Source organism: Hyaena hyaena, unplaced genomic scaffold (genome assembly GCF_003009895.1).
Source record: "Hyaena hyaena isolate Hyena2069 unplaced genomic scaffold, ASM300989v1 scaffold_101, whole genome shotgun sequence".
Classification (NCBI taxonomy): Eukaryota; Metazoa; Chordata; class Mammalia; order Carnivora; family Hyaenidae; genus Hyaena; species Hyaena hyaena.
The window spans coordinates 1,169,238-1,191,501 of record NW_024080733.1 but is presented as its reverse complement, the minus strand read 5'-3'; the positions used below and the strand labels follow the sequence as shown (position 1 = coordinate 1,191,501).

General features: G+C 49.5%; 1 protein-coding gene across 1 annotated transcript in view; it reads right to left on the bottom strand.

Moving 5' to 3' along the window:
- Window positions 1-22,264, bottom strand: part of DDC (dopa decarboxylase) — a 62,966-nt gene that overhangs the window by 34,002 nt on the left and 6,700 nt on the right. The window contains exons 4-6 of the mRNA XM_039235662.1: window positions 17,592-17,726; window positions 16,733-16,876; window positions 3,649-3,715 (exon numbers count right to left, since the gene is read on the bottom strand). Coding sequence (XP_039091593.1) covers window positions 3,649-3,715; window positions 16,733-16,876; window positions 17,592-17,726 — 346 coding nt within the window. The remainder of the gene's footprint in view (window positions 1-3,648; window positions 3,716-16,732; window positions 16,877-17,591; window positions 17,727-22,264) is intronic.

The window sequence follows — 22,264 nt, the reverse complement described above, 5'->3', positions numbered from 1 at the left end:
TCAAAGCACTCGGTTGGATCCAGACCCAAAGTGCTCCGGGGACATGTGATATTGCCATGGAGGATCACGATGAGGGTGAGGTCTGCTCAGCCTGAGGTGTGGTTCGTGGGCGGAGGACGTGTGGGCTGGCCCCTCTGTGGGGCATCTCCCTGCCCCACCGGCCCCCCCACACGGATGCGGCAGCGAGCCAGCGAGAGCGCAAAGCCTCAGGACGGATGGGATTTCTTCTTAGAAACCACAGCTCAGCCCTTCTGGAACAAAGCCGCGTTCCTGGTGCTTCTCGAGTGGTTGCTGTGGCTCAATCTGCTGTCGGCAGGTAGAAACTGCAGATGCTCTTACAGGAGACGCGTGGGACCTCACAGACAATCCATGCTCTCCGTGGGGCAGTCTGGGCTGGTGAGGAAACCTGGTTCTGTGTTAGAGGTGCCTCGGTGGAGTTTAAGACTTCAGTGTGTCTGTTCGGTTCAGAACCGACGAGGAAGAGGTGAGGCAGGGCGGGGCCCCGAGGCCTGAATAGGCAGACGAGTCAGGAAGGACTCAAGCCAGGAGGGTAGGAGGTGGGGACCAGGTTCTGGTGGCAACAGACAGGGCTCTCGTTCCCTCTCTCTGCCATCACCCTCATGAGAGGACCGTTTGATAAGAGTAGAAACTACATCCCGTGGGGCATCTGGGTGACTCAGTCTGACTCTTGATTTCAGCTCAGGTCATGATCTCACAGTTCATGGGTTCAAGCCCCGCTCTGCACTGACAGCAAGGAGCCTGCTTGGGATTTTCTCTTTCCCTCGCTCTCTGCCTCTCTCTCTCTCTCTCTTTCTCTTACTTTCAAAAATAAATAAACATTAAAAAAAGAAAGAAAGAAAGAAAGAAAAAAGAAACCACAAGCCATGCATTGTGAGCCGGGTCTCCTCCAGGATGGACAGAGGGGAGGCTTGTCCCCAAGCCCTCGGGAAGGCGCCATGATGAAGCCAGTCCCTAGAGCTCTACTGCTCCAGAATATATCGGAGACCCAGAGAAGGGCAGAGGGAGGGACAGACAGGGTCCTCGGGAGGGAAGAGAAGGGGCTCTCCAGGTGAAGGTGTTCGGGGGGACTTAACTTCACTCCAGAAGGGCTCTAGCAAGGTGACCACTAGCCCTGGAGGGCCCTGCCTGATGGGAGTCCTTTCCCACCTGGGTCTTCGGTCCCCAACAGTGCGACAATATGATTTGGGATGGCGGCCTTGGGCCATATGTGACTTCTGCGGGAACTAGGGACAGAAGGAGGACCGGAGACTGAGGGCCACCAGGTGGGCAACGCGTGACTGAGCCCCAAGAAAACTCTGTTGTCACAGATTCGACCAGCTTCCTTGGTGGGGGCGGGAGGGGGTCTCACTCTCTGTGTGCGGTCATCATACCTGGGGAAGCCAGCCACCTATGACCTCGCGGGAGACGACAAGGGTGTGGACGCCCCCCACACTGTGCCCCACACCCCTCCTCCCTGCAACAAGCCATGAGATGCTTGCAGAGGGTCCTGTAAGTCTTACCGGCAGATTACTGAACCTGAGGGTGCTCTTGGGAGGTGTCAGAGGCCAGGGTGGTCTCGGAGGGATGAGGATCCCCTGTCCCTGTAGTCGGTGTAAAACTCTCGCAGAGGAAATCACAGGTGCCCAAGAAAAGGGGACTCCAGGTAGGTTTCTCCTCTGTCCGCGGGGGGCGTGGGGGGCAGAGTGCCAAGAGCACCAACTCTGAATCCCGTGTCTGGTATGTGATCTGGTGCCTCCAGATGGCATGGGCATCTCTAGAGGCCAGCGGTACCTGGCCCTGAGGCCAGGGCATGGGGGCTGCATATCACAGGACAAGTCCACCCAGCACCCAAGCAAGCGAAACCTCAGCCAGGAGATTTGTGATACACTCGGAAGGGAAGAGGCAGTCTTCCTACGTCTTGAGCTCCGTGGCTGGTATATTTCCTTATGCAGCTTCCCTGCACGGTACTGACTGGCCAGGCTGGTGGGCGGCCAGCCAGCCTGGGGCTCGGAGCCAGCCAGGCCATGTGGACTCTGCCCTACTGAAGCCCTCGACCCCCTAAATCTGAGAGCCCCGGGGATGACATCAGCCGGGCCCCACACGGGACAGGACCTCCCGTTCCCAGCCTGACATCTGAGTCTGAGGGGCACCCAGCAGCTTGACTCCACTCATGAGGGTTTGCAGCTGACGAGGCCAATTCCCTGTGGCTGTAGCCCTGAGCCAGCTGGTCAAGTCCCTTGTGCCATAGCCCTGGGCTCTGCATCACTGTTCTCAGCCAGGTGCACTCACAGATGTCTACCACCAGTCACATGTGGCAGAGAAAAAGCCCATGTGAATGGATGCATCCACACCAGCAGCCCCTCAGCATGGAGGGTCCCTGGCACACCGGCCTGGTGGCTAGAGTGATACCTGTGAGCCGTGGTCTCATCTGATTTCTGTGCATGAACATCCCCTCTACAGAGCCCTGTGAGGGAAACATGGACACGTGACGACTGCAAGTGTCATTTTCCTCCCCACCTTACAGACGGGGACACAAAACTTAAGGGCCAACAGCCTGAAGCGGGGGGTGCCTGGGCGGCTCCGCAGGGTGCTGTGACCAGGCTGTACCCATCACTGCTGCCACCAGCTCCCTGAGTGTGGGCACAGGGGGGTCCCTGATAGGAGAGGCGGGGTCACGCAGGCGGGGCTGGGGGCCAGTGCCCGCAGGTGGAGTGCTTCTAGCACAGGCCACGAAGATGTGATCGGGGGCCCAGAACAGCCTCCACATGACCCCAGACTGCATGGATGGTCCCTTCCACTGTCCTGGGGTGGGCGACGGCTGCCTGGAGCCGCAGGAGTAGGGGGCCATGCCCCGAGGACGGGGGAAGGGGCTCATGAGCCCATGCCCCTACCTAGAGGAAGGGCCCCCTCACCTGACCCCCTCCCAGGGCCTGGGGGTGCCCAGAGCCGCGTGTTGAGGAGGAACCTTTAGAAACATAGCCCTTACATTTCACCTTTAAGATTCTCTGAAATCTCATCCGTGGGAGCCCACCTATGTGCTGGGGGGTGGGGGGAAGGGAGGGAGAGTGGCCCTGAAAAGTGCAGGAAGCACATTCTTCTCCAGAGACATCTTCTCCGGGTTTGGGTGTTGATTTGCTAAATCATGCTAGGTCATTTGCTTCACTGCTTTTGGCCATTCCAGAGAAGACATTCCAGACTTAACTGAAAGACGGGTGACCCTCAGTCACTGCAGGCACACAAGCCTCAGGGGCTTGCTGGATGAGTTCGAGTTCATTCCCTTGGGTAGGGCAATCTTTCAGTCCTTCCGTACTGCATGGAAGGGCGTTTTCTTAGAGATCGTGTGTAGGGACAGGCACAGCCAATCTCAGCTCTTGTCCAATTAGGCCAACTTCTGGGTTTGTGTACCACAAGCTAATGAGATGAGTACTATTGCAGATATAAGGAGCAATCAGCAAACCATCGTCATATTAAGTTATTATTATGTTCATATCACAATATATTGTAATATGTCTTATACCCTCTAATCATATTCTCTGATATGACTTATGTTACTAATATGATGAAGGAGGGGAGCCCAGAGAAGAAGGTCCCCTCAAGTCTTCCTACATTGAGCGCACATTCCAAAAGAACACTCGATCAGGTACTTACAGACTGGACCCACTTCTAAGAGATTGTCGAATGAGCAGCAGGACGTGGTCCCCAGGGTAGCCACCACCTGGAGGGTACAAAGCAGACCTTTTTATTCCCTTTGTGTTGGTCACTGTTGCAACGTCCTCACGCATGACCACGGCCCCTGATCGAGCCCAGACCTCAAAGTCGGTGCTCGATCAGCATCTGCTTAGCTGGAGACATGAATCTGGGGATCTGCCTTTAGTCTGTGCCCAGAAACTTCACAACATGTTGAGAGAAACACCTGAAGACAGAAAACTAGGCTGTGAGGCCGGAAACAGTATTTGCACAGGACTCCCTGTGTGCCGATGGGCAGGAATCAAGCTCTTGGCCCCACAGACAGCGTACCGATAGGAGTCTGTATATTAACTACAGTTACAGCGTATCATTGCTTCCGTGAATGGGACGTGTGGAGTTCCACCTTAGCCTGGTGCGTGTGGCAGACTGCACCGCAGAACAGCAGGCACTCTGCTCTGACCACCCTGCCCCACGCCTCTCCTGGAACAGCCTCGCGGGTGGCTCAGAGCCACCCCAGGAGTTCGACCTGGAGTCCTACCCATCAGCTTTCACATGCCAGCCTTCCTTCTAAACGGCACTGCTCCCAAGGGAATGTCAACCCCCAGAGATGAAGATTTGCTCTAAATCGATTCATGAGAAAGTCCTACAAACACTGGAAACAATTTTTAAAGGTGTGTTTCGAGAAAGTGTTGGGCACAGCTGGTCACACAAGCGGGAAATGTGGCCTGGATTCCTGTGACCACTTGCACTGTCTGAGCATCTCGGAACATGATGCTATCACAGGTACTGTCTGATTGGTACCATTCCCAAACCCGAGGCTGTCCCTCCCCCTGGACCCGTGAGGCTCCTGGAGTCAAGTTCTGCATCTTTTTTTTTTTTTTTAAGTTTATTTATTATGAGAGAGAAAGAGAGAGAGTGAGCAGGGGAAAGGCAGAGAGAGGGAGAGAGAGAGAGAAACCCAAGCAGGCTCTGCACTGTCAGCACAGGGCCCAACACAGGGCTTGAACTCACAAACCGTGAGATCATGACCTGAACCAAGATCAAGCGACGGATGTTTACCTGCCTGACTCACCCAGGTGTCCCTCCACATCTTATTTCTCTGTATTTCTAGGAATTTGCACTTTGCTGAACACGGAACAGGAGCTGATCACTCTCCCAGTGATCGGAAAGCATACCGTGTTTACAAAACAGATGAGCCTAATTGATTTACGACACCGGTACCATCTGGATAATGAAATTTCTCCCTCAGTGTGACAAGAGTGTAAATTTTCATTCAACCTGATATGCAAATTCAATTCAGCTCTTTCCTGAGCCCCCAGTGATACCCCGGTGGTGCTCTGTGCCCGGAGAACAGAGAGGAAGATGAAAAGGTCATAAACCCACACAAACTAGTAAACCTGAGAATTGGTCAGAGGCCCTTCTGGTTTCCTTTCACTGAGGGCCACCTGCACTTGACCTGAGAACCCAATGTGCCAGAGAAAATCAAAGTGTTCTTGCTGGGGATGCATTGTGCCTGCCCCCCGGACGGTTTGGCTGATAAGCCCTGGCTCACTGGTCACACGGTCACCTGGGTCGGACAGCAGGTGCCCGGGGACCAGAGTTGTCCCCTGCCCAGCCGCAGGGAGTGACTCCAAAGAAGGACCTGGCCAGACTCTAGCAGGGCCCACGGCAGCAATGGATTTGGGCCCTGGAGAGGGAACAGAATGTTTTAAATATTTTATTATTATTCTGGTACAGTGAAGCCAACAGATTGGAAAGCTACTACCCTTGAAAAGATAGCTAATCGTCTTCGCTGGCCCCAAGAGGTGGGGGCATACTGAGCCTCGCAGGGCCACCTGGGGAAGGCCCACGACCATCAGCGGGCAGAGGGAGAGGGGCGGCATGGACGGGAAGCTTTACTGTGGTTCCCACCGGAAGGAACACGGGAGGCAGGGTGAGTGGATGTAGGGGGCTGGCTGGTTTGATTAATTTCAATGGGCCCCGTGGCAAAGGGGGCTGTCCCAGTGTCCCTGACTCTCAGCTGACGAGGGTGGGGGGTAGTGTCCTGGAGTGAAAGACCCCATAGAGGAGGTAGATTGGGGTGTGGGCTCTGGATTGGTTGGTTTGGTGCTTCACCTACTGGGCCACCCACGCACCCCAATAGTGCTTGTCTCTTAAGATGCAATTTTGGGTTCCATGATGTAAACCTTCATTCTTGATGGTTTTGTCCTGAGCATGGAGAGTTTCTGTAAAATCCTGTCTGGTCCTGGGTGTGGCCTCAGTTGAGGGGAGACGAGGTGGGTGTGCTGAGCACCGACCACGCCCAGCCCGGGGCTTTGCAGAGTGTATACAGCAGTCTCAAGAGCCCCAGGAGTCGGATATGCCTATGATCCGTACTTTAAACTTGACTTCAGTGAGTCCTTGCTGGTGGATCATGGACACACGAGGGGCGGGAGCCGATCAGCATATGAACCCTGGTGTGATGAACTCTCGTCCTGCCAGCTAACGAAAGAGCCCAGCGCCCTCGGCCGGTCCAGCCCCCCTCGGGCTGACGCAGCTGGTGGACGGGCCGTGAGGACCAGATTGCCACGGGGGACGTGCCAGGCTGGCGGGTGGCAGGGCCCTGCCTGCTGTGTTCTAGATAGCTACAGTCAGCTCGTTCTAATTCTCAGAAGCCCCGCACCTGCTCCCCTCCGGGGTCTGATTACCCCGGCTCAGCTCAGTGACGCTAACCTGATTTGGGCTGCGCTAATCACATCTGTGCAGGGGAGGGAGGGTGGGGAGTCGGTGCAAGCGCCGCTTCCCTGAGTGCCCACAGAGGCTCTGCTGCCCCGGTGCATGTCCCCTTCGGGGACAGACGAACCTCTCCTGCCCTCATTGCCGTGGCTCTCATACGCACTGGTGGGCACAGCCCTCTGCCCGTGGCCTGACCTTGTCAAGTCAGCTCTAAGGACAGTTATCCACCACAGGGAAGAAAGGGAAACTATTACAAGCCCCACGCAAATTCGTGGAGGGGCCGAGATCCACCTCTCCCGGTCCAGACCTGCCAAATGTGCCCTGCGCTCTCAGCAGAGGCTCCTGAATTTTGAGATGTCTGCAATCGCTCAGCAAATGTAAGGAAGGCAATGGGCCTGCATCTCAGGATTATGCACACAGTTATTACTCAGAATTGTGACCCGTTAGATGTACAGTCTCAACGAGGCAACTGGGCGGTACGTCCAAGTCCAAGCTGTAGACCTTCTAAATCTGGGCGCTGCCGCCCTCTCCGGCTTCGGAGTCCCTTGGTCAAGGAATCCGTTTAGATAACATACCTACTGCATTTCCTCAAACATCCTGTGACCTCCCACACCTCTGTGCCTTTGTTGTACTCTTTTCTTCAATAAGAAGGGCTCTGTGCCTGTGAGCGTGGCCTGCTTACCCCCTAAGCACACAGCTTACCCTTTCTCTCTTAGCCAAAGCATTCGCTGATCCCTCCTGGAGGGTTAATCACACCCCCTGCCCTACACGTGGATCGTAGGTGCAGAGACTGGGAAACGTGTACCTTCCCACCAAGAACCATTCCCTCAGGAAAGGGACCAAGTCTTCATCGGTCCCCAGGGGTCTGGCACACGGGTGGCCTAAAGGCCTGGACCTTTGCTGAACAGAGAGGAGTGTGCTTGTGGATGAGCTTCCAAACCTGCCTGTGCTCTGAAACATGAGATCAGCCCTTGTCTGCGGCTCCTTCCAGAGTGGCACAGATGCCCTCAAATGTTAGCTGGAATCTTGGTCTTTCCAGCAAAATTCCAACATGGCGCCTCTATTGGGTGTCCAGTCTTCCTTTGGGAAAATAAAACTGTGGTTTGTTCCCCCTCACGCTGAGTGGTCTTCCCTTAAATACTTGGATCTCTCCTTCTTACCAGGCATCTTCACTGAGTGTAGGAATACACTTTCAGGCTCCCTTCTGCACACCCTGCATGTTCTGCACCACCTCATCCCTTCCCGGGCGAGGCCACTCCAGTGTGCGGTGGTATTTTTGTAGGGTAACTTTGATTTGATGCCGACTGAAGACATTCACCCAATTTGAGGCCTGTATTATAACAGACAGACCACCAGAGGCCCACTTCATCACCAAGCGCTAAGCACCAGGCTTCACAGACCATCTGAGCCTCTCAGCCACAAGAGGGGTTTTGAAGATACTAATCATGTTGTGTCTGTCTTCAGCTAAAAACTCCCTTAGTGATTATGCATTGCCCTTAGGGAGAAAACTGTCTTCCTCACCCTGGTCCCTGCATGAGCTCCTCACCACTACCTCCGCAGCCTGCCTCCGACACCCCTCTATTCAGCCTTGCACCAGGCGGTGAAGACCCTCACAGCTTCTGGGACCTTGCATTCGCGCTCTCCCTGCCCTTCTGTGGACAGCAGGGCAACACAATGTGCGAAGCAGGGCTCTGGGATCATGTCGCAGTGCAACCTTTGTGGCTCTAGCAAGTTCCGAGCCTCCTTTGCACTTCAGTTGGCTGGGATGCAATACATTCTCATTGCTGTTCCTTTCCCAGGAGTGCATTACCCAAGCAGCCCATGACCCCTCCCTTGGCCGACATCCCTCACGTTTTCAAGACTGTGGCTCCTATAGCAAGTCTTCCCTGACCCCCGTGTTCCCATAGTGACAACTACTGGCTTGCTGGATTCACTGATCACACTGCACCTTCTGCGAACGACTTCACTTAGCGTCTCTGTCTAGCTCATAAGATCCTCAAGGGGCCCCTCATCCGCAGCCCCCAGTCTCAGCACACAGCAGTTACCCAACAAATATTTGCCAAGTGAATGACTAAGTGAATGAATAGGTAACTATTGCACATCCCATCGTGGTAAGATTGGAAATACAACAGTCTGGCACTGGCTGCTAAGACCATGGCTTTGTCCACCCTTTGCCTGAGAGCCCATTAACCAAGGATTATAACATGTCCTCAGGGTAGATGCCTCCTAAAATGTCCCAACAAAGGCTTTGGCCCCTCTGAAATGCTCGCAAATGCTGCTTTGTTTCAAAGTCCTCACAAAGTCACAGGCACAGAGCAGCAGCCCACGTGAAATGCTACGCTGCCTTCCGAAATCCCGCCACTGAATTGCGAACATATGTTTTGACCTTCCTTCCTTGGCATAGGATCATGTTCATCACACGTATGTGTTTTCAGTACAACAGTCTATAGAACATAGTCAAGTAAGTCAAACAATAAAAGTTATTTTCTCCTGATCCTTGAGGGAAGACCACAGAAGTCTAAACTTTATGAGATAATATGGAAGAAGAGATGAAACTCAGTCTTTCCCTATCTCTCGTCCCTAAATCTTTCTAGAGCACTGTATTACTTAATAGATCTATTTGAATTTCCATCAAAGACAAAGACAAAAAACACTAAGAGAAATGAGAGCTTTGGAATTGGTGAGGAAATATCACAGGTGAGGAGGATCGTATTGTTCAGTAGACCCCTGGGTTTTGGTCTTGCTGTTACAATAAGACACAAGGAATTAATTAATCATGAAGCTAGATACATATATAGCCTTAATTAACATGTAAATTCTAGTGCAAATAAAGGCTTACATCCTAAAGAAGGAGCACATAAATGGGCAAAAGAGAGCAGGGAACATTTGTAATAAATGATACATCATTCTGCCTCTCACTAGTATCACCACCAGCAGCGAATCGTGTCGGAATGAGTGTACATTCACACTCAAAAACAAAACTGAATCTGGCCATTGACCTTACATCCCTCACAAAAATGCACTCAAAGTGGATCACAGACCTAAATGTAAGATGTAAAACTATAAATATATATATATTTGGTCTTTGTCCTATGTATGGCATAGGCTCCTAAAACTCTTGGAATTTAATAAGCCATTTAGTGCAGAAAGGTGTCTTTTGTCATGTTAATGAGGTGACTTGTGAAAAGCAGCTGGGTCACCTAAGGATGCTGGCTGAGAACCCATCCTGTTATTGGAGGATTGGAATGTTAAGTCCTACCCCAGGGAAGGGAGGGCATTGAAGATTGAGTTCAATTGTCAATGATCGGTGATTCAATCCATCATGCCAATGTGATGAATCCTCCATAAAACCCCAAAAGGGTGTTTGCAGAGCTTCAGGGCCAGTGAACAAGTGGAGATTTGGGGAGAGTGGGACCAGGAGAGGACATGGAAGTTCCCCGGAACTTCACGGAAGTTCTGGGTCTGCCCCTTCCCCAGACCTTGCCCCACATGCCTCCTCCACCTGGTTGTTCCTGAGTTATATCCTTCTCTAACAAATCAGTGATTTAGCAAGTAAAATGTTTGTCTGAGGTCTGTGAGCTGTTCTAACAAATGAACCAAACCCAGGGGAGGGGGTCGCTGGCATTTCAGAACTATAGCAGTTGGTCAGGTCACAGGTGACAACCTGGAGTTACAATTGGCAACTGAAGAGGGGCAGTCTTGTAGGATGGAGCCCTTCACCTTTGGGATTGGACGCTATCTCCAGGAAGATAGTATCAGAATCGAGGTGATTGTTCAGTGGTGCTGGAAAATGTCTGAGTCAGAGGTGGGTGCAGGATAGTAATGTCCTTCAATAGGTATATCCAAACATTGGGATACTATTCACTGATTTAAAAGAGAGAGAGAGAGGAGAGGGCTGGGGCGCCTGGGTGGCTCAGTCAGTTAAGCATCCGACTCTTAATTTCGGCTCAGGTCATGTTCTCACGGTTCATGGGATCAAGCCCTGTGTCGGGCTCTGTGTGGCACAGAGCCTGCTTGGGATTCTCTCTCTCCCTCTCTATCAAAATAAATAAATAAACTTTAAAGACAGAGAGAGAGAGAGAGAGAGAGAGAGAGAGGGAGCTATAAGGAGCCTAAAAGACACAGAGGAATCTTAAGTGCATGATGCTAAGTGAAAGACGCCAATCTAAAAAGATGACATACTGTATAACTATAACTATAGGACATTTGGGGAAAAGCAAAACAATGGACACAGTAAAATGATCAGTTACTAGCAGGGGCTGGGTGGGAGAGGAGGAGGGAAGGATGAACTGGCAAAATACAAGGGATCTTTATATCAGGGAAGTTATTCAGTACGATATTGAAATGGTATATACGTGTCATTAGACATCTGTCAAAACCCATAGGAAGAACAGTACATAGAATGAACCCTAATATAAAAGATGGAGTTTAGGAATAATAATGTATCGATATTGGTGTGTTAACTATAACAAAGGTACCACAGTAATGCAAGATGGCAATAAAAGGATAAAATAATATGAGGAAAAAATAGAGTGACCTGGTATATGGGAATGCTCTGTACTTTTTGCTCATTTGTCTTTACACCTAAAGCCGCTCTAAAAATTGTTTATTCGTTCTTTAAAAATTGGGGCACCTGGGTGGCTCAGTCAGTTAAGTGTCTGACTTTGGCTCACATCATGATATCATGGTTAGTGGGTTCAAGCCCCATGTTGGGCTCTGTGCTGACAGCTCAGAGCCTGGAGCCTGCTTCGGACTCTGTATATCCCCCTCTCTCTCTCTCTGCCCCTGCCCTGCTCAGTCTCTGTCTTTCTCTGTGTCTCAAAAATGAATAAAAGTTAAAAAAAAAAAGTTTTTTTAAGTAATCCGTCCAATTAAAAATGGGCAAAGGATATGAAGACACATTTCACTGTCAAGGACATATGGATGGCAGATAAACACAAAGAAAGACATTTGACATCGTTAGTCATCAGGGAAATGCAAATGATGATATCCCTACATTAAATTAAAAATTAAAATTAAAAACTAAAATGAAAACTAAAAAATTAAAGAGACTAAAAATTTTAACATAATGACAATATCAAACGCATCACCGGTGGAAATGTAAGATGGTACAGCCTCTCTGGAAAACAGGGTGACAGTTTCTTGAAAAAGCAAATAAACCTACAGCTAGCATATCACACTCAGTTGCATTCTTGGGAATTTATCCCAAAGAAATGAAAACAGAAGTTCACCCAAATACCTGTACATGAATGGGTAACAGAGGCTTTCTTTTCAGTTTCTTTTTTTTTGGACTCTTGATTTGGAATCGCCCAAACCTGGAAACCACTCTAATGTCCTCAGTAGGTAAACGGTTAAACGGGCTGGTATACAAAGAAGGTGGTGAGGCGATAAAAATAACCATGTATTGATTTGTGCTGCACTTCGGATAGATCTCAAGGGTATTATGCTCAGTGAGAAAAGTCAGCGGCAATAGGCGACCAACGGTGGGACCACGTGTATATAACACCCTCAAAGTGAGGGTAGTGTAGACAGAGGAAACAGAGAGGAGGTTCCAGGAGCCTGGTGGGGGGAGTGGAAGGAGACATTCGCGTGTGTGAGGAGGTGGTGAGGGGAGATCTTTGTGGTGACGGAGAAGTTCTGCATCCTGATTGCAGGGGTAGGGAGGGGATGTGAACTCACACATGTGACAGTGACATGAGACGACATGCACATGGAGCAAGGTCAGTTTCCGGGTTCCGTTGTGGCACTATCCTGTGCAAGCTGTAGCCACCGGGGGAAACTGCACCAAGGTGGCGAGGGATCTCTGTGTACGAACCCTGTTATTTTCTCTTTAATCTACAAGTGTTCAAAATAAGAACGTAAAGCCTTCCAATATTTTAAACTAAGAACATGACATATTCATTTATTGGCCAGACTTCACTAAAAGAAAGAACTGGTAAATTGCAAATAGTCCAGGCTGAGCATAGGGATTTTAAGAATGGATGCATTAGAGGTCTTGGGCGCTCAGTGGGAAGACAGAACGTATGTGCAGATTCCCAGAATGGGAAGGAAGAATGGGCGGAAGCGAACTTTGGAAAGACAACGGGTAAGAATTTCCCTAAATGGAGGAGAGGTGACAGATTACAGATTCCAGAAGTTCTGTGAAACCCCAGGAGAACAAGCACAAAGAAGCAATCAACTAGCATCCTAGTAAAACTACCTAGACACAAAGGCAGAAGGCAAGTGTTACAAGCAGTCAGAGGGGGAAAGAAGTCACATTGCCAAATTACCTTCCTAAAAGCCACAGTGAGACCGACACGTGACATCCAACCAGAAGCCACAGGAGAAGGAAGTCGATGGGCTCATGGATTTAATCTGCCAAAGGAAAAGATTGTCCACCCTGGAACTTTAGACCCAGCAAAAATATCAAAAGGGAAGGCAAAATAAAGACATTTTCAGAGAACCAAGAACGGAGGGAATTGTATCAAAATGAGAAATTATAAAGACAGTTTTTCAGACAAGAAAAAAAAATGACCCCAGGTGAAATTAAGAAAACATAAGAAAGAAAGATCAATGGAGGGGCACCTGGGTGACTCAGTAGGTTGAGCATCTGACTTTAGCTCAGGTCATTATCTCATGGTTTGTGAGTTCAATCCCTGCATTGGGCTCTGTGCTGTTAGAGCAGAGCCCACTACGAATCCTCGGTCCCTTGTTCTCTGCTCCCTCCCACCCCTGCTCACACACGCACATTCTCGGTCTCTCAAAAATAAACAAATATTTTAAAAAATGGGGAAAGATCACTGGAAGGAGAAATATGTAGATTTATATAAATAAATAATGGCTATATAAAATAACAATGTCTCGTGGGGTTTTAAACATATGTAGAATTGGGGCACCCGGGTTGCTCAGTCGGCTAAGCATCTGACTTTGGCTCACGGTTTGTGGGTTCGAGCCTCACATTGGTCTCTGTGCTGACAGCTCAGAGTCTGGAGCCTGTCTTCGGATTCTGTGTCTCCCTCTCTCTCTGATCCTCCCTTGCTCATGCTGTCTCTATCTCTCTCACAAAAGTAAATAAATAAATAAATAAAATGTAAAAAAAATAAACATATGTAGAATTAAAATTTATGACACTAATAACACAAAAGGTGGGGAGTTAGGCATAATAATAAAAGACTATAAAGCTAATAAGCTAAAAATAGGAAAATGGAATAACATAAAGCATTTGATTCAGACAAGAAAACGGAGGGGCACCTGGGTGGTTCAGTCTGTTGAGTGTCCAACTTCAGCTCAGATCATGATCTCAGAGTTTATGAGTTCGAGTCCCACATTGGGCTCTGTGCTGACAGCTCAGAGGATTCTATGTCTCCCTCTCTCTCTGTCCCTCCCCCAGTCTGTCTCTCTCAAAAAATGAATAGATTTTGTTTTTAAAAAAACAAGAGAGCAAGTCAGGCAGAGAAGGATAGCTACCATATGTTTGCATGTATAGGAGGGTTAGGAGGAACTTAACAGAGGACCATGGGGGAGAAGAAGGGGTGAAGTAGGGAGGGGGAGAGGGAGGGAGGTAAACTGTGAGAGACTCTTGAATGTTGAGAACAAGCTGAGGACTGATGGGTATGGGGGAGAGGAGAAGGGAGGTGATGGTCATGGAGTAGGGCACTTGTGGGGATGAGCACTGGGTGTTATATGGAAACCAACTTGACAATAAACTATTAAAAAAAAAAAAAGACAAGAGAGCAGAGAAAAACATCATGTAAGAGGCAGACCAAATAGCAAACAAATAGTAAGATGGCAGATAGGCACGTCAATGTGTCCATAATTACCCTAAGTAAATGGATTAACATTGAGAAAAATCATCACGCTGGATTTAGAATCAAATGAAAAAAAAAAACAAAAAAACCAGCAACAACTGTAGACTGCATACAGGAGACACATTTTAAGTGTCAGAGAACAGAAAAGGAAAGCAAACCAATGGAAAAATGCATCCCTCGACCACTAATTCATAGAAACGGAATGTAATCGCAGTGACTTCATTGTATGCAGAAGGTTTCATAGAGATAAAGTGAGCATTTTGCAGTGATGAACGGGTCACTGGACGGGAAGACTTGACAACTGTAGATGCGCGTGCAGCTGGGTACTGAAACTTCACTCTACCTAGGCAGACATGAAAGAAGCCACGGGCAGGCTCATAGCCATAGCTGAGATGTTCCTATTTGTCCCTTAGGAGCCAATTTGCATTGCTCTGGGTATTACAAGAGTGAAATTGATTTTGTGTCCTCATTTTCTTGGGCTTGAGCTGGGAACCAGCTGTTTTTCTATTTTGTCTCCTTTCCCTGCTTTCCCACTGGAACTCTGTCCTTTCACTTCTCTATAATGTGAGCCCTCCTTTAAGATTGGCTTTATAACATATACTGTATCTCCTGCCAGCGTCTGCCTTTCTGTTTTGTTTGAGTCATGTAAGTTTTATGAAATGAAATCGTCTCGTCAGCTTATGTGGTGGATTCCATTGCTTTCGTTCTTCAAATCTGCAAGAGGGGGTTTTAATATATTTATATTTCCCGAGACAGGATATTCTGGTGAGTGTTAGCTAGTGACACTATAGGTTCAAAGCAGTTTACCTCATGTAAAGGAATCCTTTCACACCATCATGGGATTGTCTGTTGGAATTTTAAAGGTAGTCTTTCTTTCTAACTAGAAGGATCTTCCTTCCAAATCTTTGTTTTTTGATAAATATTTGTTGTGCTTCTGCTAATGGGCAGGGGCAGGTTCAAGGAGCTGGGATAAAGCCACTATTAAACAGACCCACCCTCTGCATAGCCCATGGTGTGGTGGGAAGAGGGAGGCAGTAAACTATGATACAAATAAATGTGTGCTTCATGCAAGATGGGAAGCAGGATGGGGTGACTAAGGTGACCTTGGGCTCAGCCTTGATCTCAGGCTGATGCCTGCTTTGGCCGTCAGCCCCTTTCACGAGCTACGTCTGAATCTGCTCGCTCCTTCTACAGTGATTCCCCGGGGAACTCCACAAATCAGGAACCAAGTTTGTATCAAATCATACCCGCCCTGCCCTGCCCAAGTCAATGGTATTCAACGAGCGACAGTGGATTCAAATTGATGAAAATGATTTGTTTTTGGAGAAAGAAAAAAGCTTGTCTCAAAGATTAATTCTTAAATGAAAAATAGTGGGCATGATTCACATGGGGGCCATAAAGTCTGTCACATCTAGATTGTTCTAACAACTAGGAAATGCCCAGATATGTTCAGGAGGGACCTGAGGATCTTGAAGTTGCTTCGAAAAGCTCGTACGTGAAGCTGAACGTCACATGATCACGACCCAGACAATGGTTCTTGAGATTGGCTTTGATACATGAGTGCTTTGGATGACAAGCATGTTTCTGGAATGCAGGACACTTGCAAACCAAGGCTTCACTGTGTTTTCAAAGCGCCCACCCCCACTGCCCCATAACCCGAATGTGCCGCCAGATTGAACCCCATGTGACTGTGCCAAGGTCACGTCTTAATTGTCATCATACGTGACACACTTGTCCTCAGCTCCATACGCTGCCATGACCACCTCGGAAACAAGTCCAGGCTCTAGCTGTGACACCATATATTTCTTCCTCATTGGAAAATGCCCGTCTGTGCCCAAGAAAACATGGGGCTACTTGGCCAGTTAGGGATTTTACCTACAATTCATCCCTACTGGCTTGCAACACATCTCTTGGGATGCGCTTTAGTATCTGCTAAGAATCCAGGTCTAGGTGGCCAAGGCTTTGTGTGTTTTACTTTTAACTGGGTTCGCTGGTCCATCATACCTTCCTCATGACAGAGCACCTACCAAGGCACAGAGAGCTGTCAAGGGACAATCATATGATGTCGCATTTAACAGAAGCAGAAACAAGACTTGTTGGCTTACCAGGATCCTCCAGGCTGGGGGCTCTGCTCATTTCTTTCTGAGATTAGGCAGGTGGAGGGAAAAATAAATGGAGTCATGCTCCTGGGTCATTTCAGTGGCTCAGTTGGTTGAGCGTTTGACTTCAGCTTGGGTCATGAACTCGCAGTTAGTGAGTTCGAGCCCCACATCGGACTCGTTTGCTGTCGGCACGGAGCCTGCTTTGGATCCTCTGTCCCCCTCTCTCTCTGCCCCTCCCCTGCTTGCCCTCTCTCTCTCTTTCTCTCTCAAAAGTAAATAAACATTTAAAAAAATTAAATGGAGTGATGCTCCAGCCTTCCTCAAGGAGCAGCCAGCTGATGATGCATATACTGCCTACTCTGTGACCAGCACCTTGCCCCAGACCCAAGCAGGGCTCTGAGACCCCCAGGGGGCCATACCCAGCAGGTGTGGTTGACTTACAAAGAAAGGGATCAGGCCCTCCGCCTTGTCTCTCTCCAGAGCTTCCTGTAGGGCAGAACCGCGCATGGCAAACTTCTCATCGGAAGGGATGGCTTTCAATTTCACTCCTCCAATCAATCCAGCTCTTTCCACGGAGGAGTGTGCCTGGAAAGAAAGCGGCAGCGTTAGATTCTCGCGTGCGTGTCCTGTGCAGTAGCCATGAGCACCCGGCTCTGCAGAGAGCTCCCAGCACTGTGGGCCCCCTCCCCTCCCTCTGCACCTGATCCTGGAACCTTGCTTTGCAGTTTAGGGGGCAAGTAATGAGATCTTGCGAAACACACTCCAAAGTAGAGTTAGCACACCCGACTTCTTATCTGGGGGTTCCTCTTACCATGGGGCTTTGGGCAGTTTGAAGGCCATGCTCAGTGTATGGCGTCTGGAGAAAAGAGACCAACGACATGGCACCATTATGGGATGGCAGAGCCACTGTGTCTCAGGAACCCCAGGAAGGCCGGCTCTTACAGACAAGTCCCCCGCTGTGCTCTGCAGCCCCCACCACCACCGTCTCCTACTTGACTCCATCCTGGGGTCTGGATCTCGCCAGTATGGTGGCCCAGGTCCCAGTGGGCGACAGCAGGGGCAGGATTGCAAGCCCAGGGAGCCTGGGGGGACTCCAGGCCCTTCCCCCGTGACCTCAGTGGACCTCCAAGACCTCATGGGTGCACTGAGAAAATTACGAACGTCCACTTCCGAGCATACTTGTAAAAACGACTGACAGGTTGCACAGTATGGTTTTGATTTGACTTGACATCAAACAAGACATTCGGATCTTGGAGACTCAGAGGGGCTTTAGCCCAACACACTCAGCCAACACACTCACCTGATCCGAGGAGTACGCCACTAGCTTTTCCATGATGGCACCCTGCGTCAGCCCGGGGGAGGCGGCCTGCAGGCGGCGCGTCACTTTGGTCCGAGCAGCCAGCAGGGCCATCAGAGTGGCCTCACTGGCACTTCCCTAGATCAAAGAAAGAGTCAAAATGAGCTTCAACGTGAAGCAAAGAAATCGATCTCTAAACTGCTGGGAGACATTACTATCCATATTGTTCTCAAGAGATGAATCTGAAGTGGCAAAACTTATTCTCCTTCCCACAGGAAAAATCAGAACAACCTGTGATGGCCATTTCAGCTCTTTTTTTAATTTTTTATTTATGTTTGAGAGAGAGAGAGAGAGAGAGACAGAGCATGAGCTGCGAAGGGCAGAGAGAGAGAGAGGGAGGCAGAGAGAGGGAGACACAGAATCCAAAGCAGGTCCCAGGCTCCAAGCTGTCAGCACAGAGCCCAAAGCGGGCCTCGAACCCATGAACAACTTACTCTGGCAAAGAACTACAGAAAGGCGCAGTCTCTACTCCTTGGGGGCTGAAAGTGGGTTAAAGATAATGTAGACTCAGCACCCACCATGTCGTTCCACTTAATTCACAAAATAACCCTGTTTATATTTTTATTTATTTTTTAAAACTTTTTTAAATGTTTGAGAGACAGAGAACGTGAGTCGGAGAGAGGCAGAGAGACAGAGAGACAGGGAGACAGGGAGCCACAGGCAGGCGGGGGCCTCCCTGCATTTATAAGCAATGCCCCCCTCTTGTTACTGCTCACAATCATCACCTCTTAAGTAAATCCTGGAGGAAACCCATGAACTGAGTGGTGTTAACATTAGAAAGGAAAAAACATAAAAGAAGGTAGATCTTGGTTGGCTATGAGAGATTTGTAAGATTTGAGAGTTTTACAGAGAAATACGTATTAAATAATTAGGCCAACCTCCTCTGCTAACATTTTATCTTCATTTCCCCTCGTTGATCCCAATTTCCCCTTCTATTTTATCATCTTGATGCTTTTACATATTCTTTTAAGCCAACTCATATCCTCCGGGGAGACAGGTGAAGTTTGACCATAAACACATTTACTCGGAGTTTTGTAGCTCAAATGCGAGGACTCAAATATACACATACAATCATCTTCGTCTGGCATCTCAGGTGGGTTTCACATTTCTTCAGGCCATATTGTCGCTGGCAGTCATTTTATTTTATTATTGTTTTAAGTTTGCTTATTTATTTTGGGGGGGAGGAGGGGCAGGAAGAGAGGGAGACAGAGAATGTGAAGCAGGCTCCGCGCCATCGGTGCAGGGCAGGACAGCGGGAGGGCTGGAGCTGGGGGGCGTGGGCTGCCCTCGAGCCTCTGAGCTCTGGACACCCCACTGCCGATTTCTTTCCTTGGGCAATTTGTGTGTCCAACCACTTTTGGCTGCGTCGTGAAGGAGGGGACTTTTGTCTTATCACGTGGACTGAATCTGCATGGTGATTCCGCATGTGGCTCAGGGGAGAATGGGGAGGGGCTCGGGGGGTAAGGTGAGGTGCGAGGCCTCGGGCAGACGGTGGGGTGTCAGGAGGGGGCTGCGACCCCATGTGAGCGTTGGGGACAGAACAAGGCAGATGGATTCCAGCACCCAGGAGCTGTGCCTTTCGAGAAGCTTTGCAGGGTCCATTTCAGACGAGAAGGAGCGAGACTATCTGGGACACACACACTGTGGGTACACGAGGAGGCCCCCCATGCTGGAGCGTGAGCCCCTGTGCCCGCTATTGGGGAGCTCGGATTCCCCGCGACTGGCCGCCCAGCCTTGCCAGCCCATGTCAGGCCTGTTCATCTACCACCTCGCAGATGATTCCCAGTGAGGCCACCTGCACAGCTCAGTCGGCTTAGCATCCGACTGTGGATTTCGGCTCAGGGCATGATCTCAAGGTTCGTGAGCCCGAGCCCCGTGTCCTGCCCTGCACCGGTAGTGCGGAGCCTGCTTGACATTCTCTGTCTCCCTCTCTCTCTGCCCCTCCTACCCTTACCTCAAAATAAATAAACTCCAAGCAGATTTCCTGTCATTTTCGGGAAGCCACAGAGGCAGGAGCAGGAGGAAGGAGCGGGGTGTGTTCCGGGGCTCAGGCTGCATAATGACACCTCGTCACTTCAGCTGACAAAGGTTGCCATGGCAAACCAGCTACGCGGCAGAAGGGGACGCTGGCGACAGCCGACGCCGGGCCCAGAAATGTCCTTTCAAGTGTCACCCACACACGGAGGGAAATTGGCTTTTCTTCCACAAGAGCTTTCAAACCCAATTAAGAAACCATTTTCCAGCCCGGTTTGGGCAGCTCACACGATCACTTGCCATTGGATGCTGTTGCCTGTCATTGGGCCAACGTCTAGTAGCTGTGATTGTGGCTCGGAGGGGTGCAGCACCCCCCCCACAGCCCAGCCCCACGGCTGTCACCAAGCTGGGCACTCTCTGGGGCCTCACACAATGAGCCTTGTCAGGTGGGAAATGGGGGGGCTCCTGTTGCAAACACACGTGGCAGCTGCTTGTGTTCGTCCAGCAAAACTGAGCGGATGGGGCTCCAAGGAGGACTTGACTCCAAGGGCAGAGAGATGCCGGCATGATTCCCAACCGATGCTAGGGCTGCCCATGTTTCTGAAAAATGGGATCGTCTTTAAAGGAAAGATAACTGAAAGACTGAGCCCAGGGCAGCACGCACACCTCTGGACACTAACCCAAGCAAACAGTCAAGGATGCGCCTGAGACGCTCCTCGGTCCAGCCCACTGTTATCCTAGCCTCTAGTTAGCGTGTGCTCCGGGGCACTGTACAGTCCCATATTGGCCCCAGCTTCCTCGGCTATGAAAAAGTTGCCGCTAAAGCAATGAACGCTCTGGGGCACCTGGGTGTGCCAGTCCTCTAAGCGTCCAACTCCTGATTTCGGCTCACAGTTCATGAGTTTGAGCCTCGCATCGGGCTCCGTGCTGACAGTGCGGAGCCTGCTTGGGATTCTCTCTCTCTGTCCCTCCCCTGCTTGCTCTCTTTCTCTCAAAAGAAATAGACATTAAAAAAATAATTTCTGCATTAAAAAAAGCAATCAACCCTCACAACAATTTCTAGGTTGGAAAAGGCTCACATAAAGCACAAAGAATAAGTAGAGGTCAGAGTTGGCACTGAGTAAAAAGTCACTGTTAGTATAGAGGGCATGCCTGAGATTATCTGAGATTATGGGGTATTTGTAAGATTTTTAAGAAGTATCACATTAGAAGAATCATCTTGGATGGCTGAAAAGAGCTGAATGAGAAATTGTTTGGGTTGGAAGATCCAATGCCCCAGAAACCCTATTTATTTTTGTCTTATTTTGATTTTTTGGTGGAGCATGAATGCTGAATTTGGACTTAACCCAGAGAGCCCCAGGAGGAAGCTGATAAGCTTCTTAGCATACTGTTGCCCCTTGACCTAAAAGAGGATCCTCTGACATGTTATTTATAAAGGAAACAATCTGATACAATATAAGTCACGTACAGTATTCTTATTTTTTAAAGTGTATTTGTTTTGAGAGAGACAGAGACAGTGTGAGTGGGGGAGGGGCAGAGAGCAAGGGACAGAGAATCCCAAGCAGGCTCCGCGCTGTCTGCGCAAAGCCCAGTGCGGGGCTCGAACTCACAAACCCTGAGATCATGACCTGAGCCGAAACCAAGAGTTGGATGCTTAATGGACGGAGCCCCCCAGGCATCCCTGGGTGTATATATTTATTATGTATATAAATTGTGACACATCATAGAAAATCATGCAGTAATTGTCTCAAAGCATGGGAAATGTTCTTAACAAACTAGTAAGCACAATACCATAGAGGAAATATTGTGCTGTCCCTAGTTTGCTTATATGCCCACATGTAGATATTGAAATAACCCAGGAAGTATGCCCCCAAATGGTCCTATATACTTTCCCTTTTTACAACCAATGTCTGCCTTTCATGAGTGGGAAGGGGACCATACTTTCATAAAGCGGAATAGCAAAGCCAAAGTGGACATCGAAGGCAATAAACTGGCAACAGGGAAAATTAAAACAGTGACCTGGAGAAAAGCCCGAGAAATTCCTTCCAAGTACAGAGGAGACAATGACCCTTCCCCCCCAGCCCCCCAAAAAAGAGGAAAATAACAAAAGAAAGCTGGAAATTACGGAGAGGTGCCCAACGGAAGGTCCTAAAAAACCCACAAGGGGCTTTCCAAAGGGTGAACCACAAACAATAACTGAGGCGCTGCAGAAGCCAGGTGTCCCTTGAAGATTAAGAGGGTGCCTGGGTGGCTCCATCAGTTAAGCGTCAGGCTTCGGATCCGGTTATGATCTCCTGGTTTATGAGTTCGGGCCCTGCGTCCAGTTCTGTGCTGATGGCTCAGAGCCTGAACCTGCTTCGGATTCTGTCTCCCTCTCTCTCTGCCCCTCCCACACTCGTGCTCTGTCTCTCAAAAAATAAATCAACATTAAAAAAAAAAGAATTGTAAGATAATAGGTCTGTGCTGTTTGGAGCCACCAGAATGTATAACAGCAACTGAATGCTGACACACGGGAGGTCCAAAGCCCCTGTCTGGGTGGGCGGTCCCAGGACCCCCTGCTTCCTACTTGACTTTGGCCGTACCAGCCTGGTGATTACCCACACACGCATCCGTGCATCAGTGTTTCCATGGGCTGACGGGCA